Source organism: Lactuca serriola, chromosome 4 (assembly GCF_051521515.1).
Source record: "Lactuca serriola cultivar US96UC23 chromosome 4, Lser_US96UC23_V15, whole genome shotgun sequence".
NCBI lineage: Eukaryota > Viridiplantae > Streptophyta > Magnoliopsida > Asterales > Asteraceae > Lactuca > Lactuca serriola.
In genome coordinates this window covers 51,169,416-51,172,495 of record NC_136411.1, presented here as the reverse complement: position 1 = coordinate 51,172,495, position 3,080 = coordinate 51,169,416, and the positions used below count along the sequence as shown (strand labels likewise).

The window sequence follows — 3,080 nt, the reverse complement described above, 5'->3', positions numbered from 1 at the left end:
CCCTTTGTTGATTGCCTGCATCCAATCTTCTTACCCCATGACCTTATGGGAATTAGATACTTTGATGTTGCTTACATATTGGTAAAAGTCTCTCAATGGTAGTATAACATTCACTTAAAATTCCCTTGTAGCCTCCTTTACTTGCAATATATGTATGTGATCCAATTTAAGTCAAGTTAGTTAAGAACCATGGGTCATACCTTAAATCCACGACAATATTCGAAACTCATAACATAAATTAAAGCATTTGGTAATAACACAAGAACTCAACATAATAACATACAAAAAAAAAAAAAAAAAAAAAAAAAAAAAAAAAAAAAACTAAATCAAACCTCATAAAGACCCAAAAAATCATCCTGCGAGTAGTTGCATGCGACAAACTCTCACAACCTCTCTTATACTAAACTCGTAACACAAACTCATAAACCCTATTTATAATGAAACAAAATCAAACCAAAAAAACAAAACCCTTTCTAACTACATAGGTTTGGAATGCATGTGTCACCATCGGGATTCAAAGGTTCTTTCCAAATCCGACCAGTAACTCTCAGCTTGAGCTCTTTCCGATCACCACCAGAGAAGAAAAGAGCCATACTCCGCTGTATTATGAGTCCATCATGGCTGTCCCTAACTTTCCGGTGACCATCTCTAATGCTTCGTGGGGTTCCCTCCCAAACCAGTTTCCGGCCATTCCCTCCCACCTCCAAACTGTAACTGTAATTCCGGGCATCATTTTCATCTCCCATGAACCTCACAAACGCCATGTAAACCGGAGCCATACTCAGTTGAAATGCTTCAAAATGGAGACAAAAATACTGCCCAAAACAATTGAAAACCTACATAACATCAAAAAAATACAATCATGAGCACGACCAACAACTCTAAACGCCATGAAAAACGGTAGTTTGAAGTCAAGAATAGATATAGTTAGATACTAACTGTTAGCATCCACGTGGCATTGTCAACTTCGCGAGGATTGGACTTGACATATCGGTGATTGAAAGTGCATCCAGAGTGCATGTCGACTTTATGATCATCTCTTAAATGAGCGACTAAATACTTGATTTCCCCAACAACCGAACACTCTGATCCGGCATAAGGGCAGCTATATGGCCTGAAATTGCATAAAGCTTCATGCTTTAGCTTACTGTAGTAAGGAAAGATTCCATGGCAACCGAGTGAGCTGTATTTGCATGGCAATTCGAGGGATTCTGCAACTTTTTCCAAAGCTAGACATCTTATATCACCGAGTTCTTGTCTGCAAGTCGGACACCTGTTGTTCACAAGTGTTTTACAAGTGGAACAAAGCGTGTGACCATTGTGACACTGCACAAATTTAGATCAATCTTGAAATTAAATAAAATTAAGTCTGACGAACTTTTGATGTCAATCATTCTATTTTCCAGCTTCAAGATTTCCATGAATTCAAAACTTATTAAGGAAATTTTGGTAATGAGATAATGGTCTAGAACAAATAGGGTAAAGGGTAGCAACTTGTATGTAGAAGTACTTGAAATATACATAAATCTTGGGGCTTAAAAAATTGATATGTTTGACCATGAAAAGTCAACATCGTCTTTTTGTAAACGGAAGTAAAAAACGATGTATCACAATCCGAAAAGGCGAAAACCCCTAAATTCACATCGATTTTGAAACGATTATAATTTGAATTTTAACATTTAAGAGCATAATCAAATAAGAAAAATGAAGAAAACCTGATGTATTGGAGGGTACATTGAATTGGTACAAACAGGGCATTCGAGAAGCTCGTAAACACTGGGGGTGTGATTAATTTTGGAAGGAACGACATTAACATAGTGAGCTTTTGATGATGAATTCTGGAGATTTTGATAGCTGTTTTGACGATGTTGATGTTGATGACGATGATGATGGTATGGGATCTCGTCCTCATTTAATTCGTCCGATGTTGAAACGCATTCAAAGTGATCGAAATCCATTATCCCAAAATCAAAAGAAAAAAGAAAATAAAATACCCATAAAGAAAGATCAAATTAGATGGAAGAGCATGTGGGTTTTGTTTGGAAACTCTTGTTCCTCCCCTGTTTTTGGGTTCACGATGAAGAACAGAAACCGGAGAAGAGGGAAGGGAACGAAAGTGTGAGAGAGAAACAGGAGTAGCTTTATTGATCATTGAAAAGGGTGACATTTATTTGTGACAAATGAAATTAAAAAGTGAAAAAGATGATATTTTTCTAAAGCTAATTTAAAGATATTATTTATGTTATCTTCAAACTCATAAAAGAAAACAGTATTATTAAGCTCAAAGTAGTTCGTGTATATAATGGTGTACCATGTTTTTTGTGTTGTCAATTAAAAAAGAAAAAAAAAAAAAAAAAAAAAACGATCCCCTACAACTATTAGATATTTAGATAGTCATAAATACTAAATATATTGTCACATTAGGTTATCCGAAGTGGAAACTATGGTGGTCAATGGCGTCATTCATGTTCTGGCACGTTCTTGCAGTGAACACCGCCATAGAGAGTGATGGTCAGGGCCGACCTACGGGGTTCATGGTGGCACCGGTAACACCTGACTTTTCTGATTATATTGGAAAAAAATTTGAAAATTTTATTTTTTTTCTATTACCGTGCAGCCCCTGACTTTTTCGTGCAACCCCCCCTGTAAAATTCTACGTCCACCCTTGGTGATGGTCGAGGTTGACCCTCTCTCTCTCTCTCACACACACACACACTAGAGATAGTGGAGGGGTGTCGTGATGAAATGGTCACCATTTATGTTGTTAGCACTTGGGTTGGCCTTAACTACTTCTATCTTTATGAAGGGGGTGTTTGGGATTGCTTTTAGAATGACTTTTGACTTTAACTTTTTCAAAAAGTTAATGTAACACCCAAAGTGTTGAAGGCCAAGAAAGGAAAGAAAACCCTAGTTTTTAGGGGCGACTCGGCGAGTCCAAGGAGGAACTCGGCGAGTCCGAGCGGGATCCGGGTCGAGGTGTAAGTGACCAACTCGGCGAGTCGTCCAAGTGGACTCGGCGAGTCTGGTCTGTGCGAGGAAAACCCTAAATCCGGGACTTTGGGCGCTATTTAAGCTCCTTA

General features: G+C 38.0%; 1 protein-coding gene across 1 annotated transcript; it reads right to left on the bottom strand.

Moving 5' to 3' along the window:
* Positions 1-206: 206 nt before the first annotated feature.
* On the bottom strand, positions 207-2,155 carry LOC145101556 (E3 ubiquitin-protein ligase SINAT5-like). Its single transcript, XM_079038766.1, has 3 exons — positions 1,716-2,155; positions 940-1,326; positions 207-836 (listed from the first exon to the last, which is right to left on the bottom strand). The coding sequence occupies exons 1-3, from the start codon at positions 1,956-1,958 to the stop codon at positions 474-476; spliced, it is 993 nt and encodes a 330-aa protein (XP_078894892.1). The 5' UTR covers positions 1,959-2,155; the 3' UTR covers positions 207-473.
* Between the last annotated feature and the right edge of the window lie 925 nt (positions 2,156-3,080).

Bases quoted from the DNA above. Each gene is read 5' to 3' on its own strand.
- LOC145101556 (XM_079038766.1), bottom strand. From the start codon at position 1,958: ATGGATTTCGATCACTTTGAATGCGTTTCAACATCGGACGAATTAAAT. The intron at 1,327-1,715 runs GTTTTCTTCATT...AAATTTGTGCAG, and splicing joins TGTACCCTCCAATACATCAG to TGTCACAATGGTCACACGCT. The intron at 837-939 runs GTTAGTATCTAA...GATGTTATGTAG, and splicing joins ATGCCACGTGGATGCTAACA to GTTTTCAATTGTTTTGGGCA.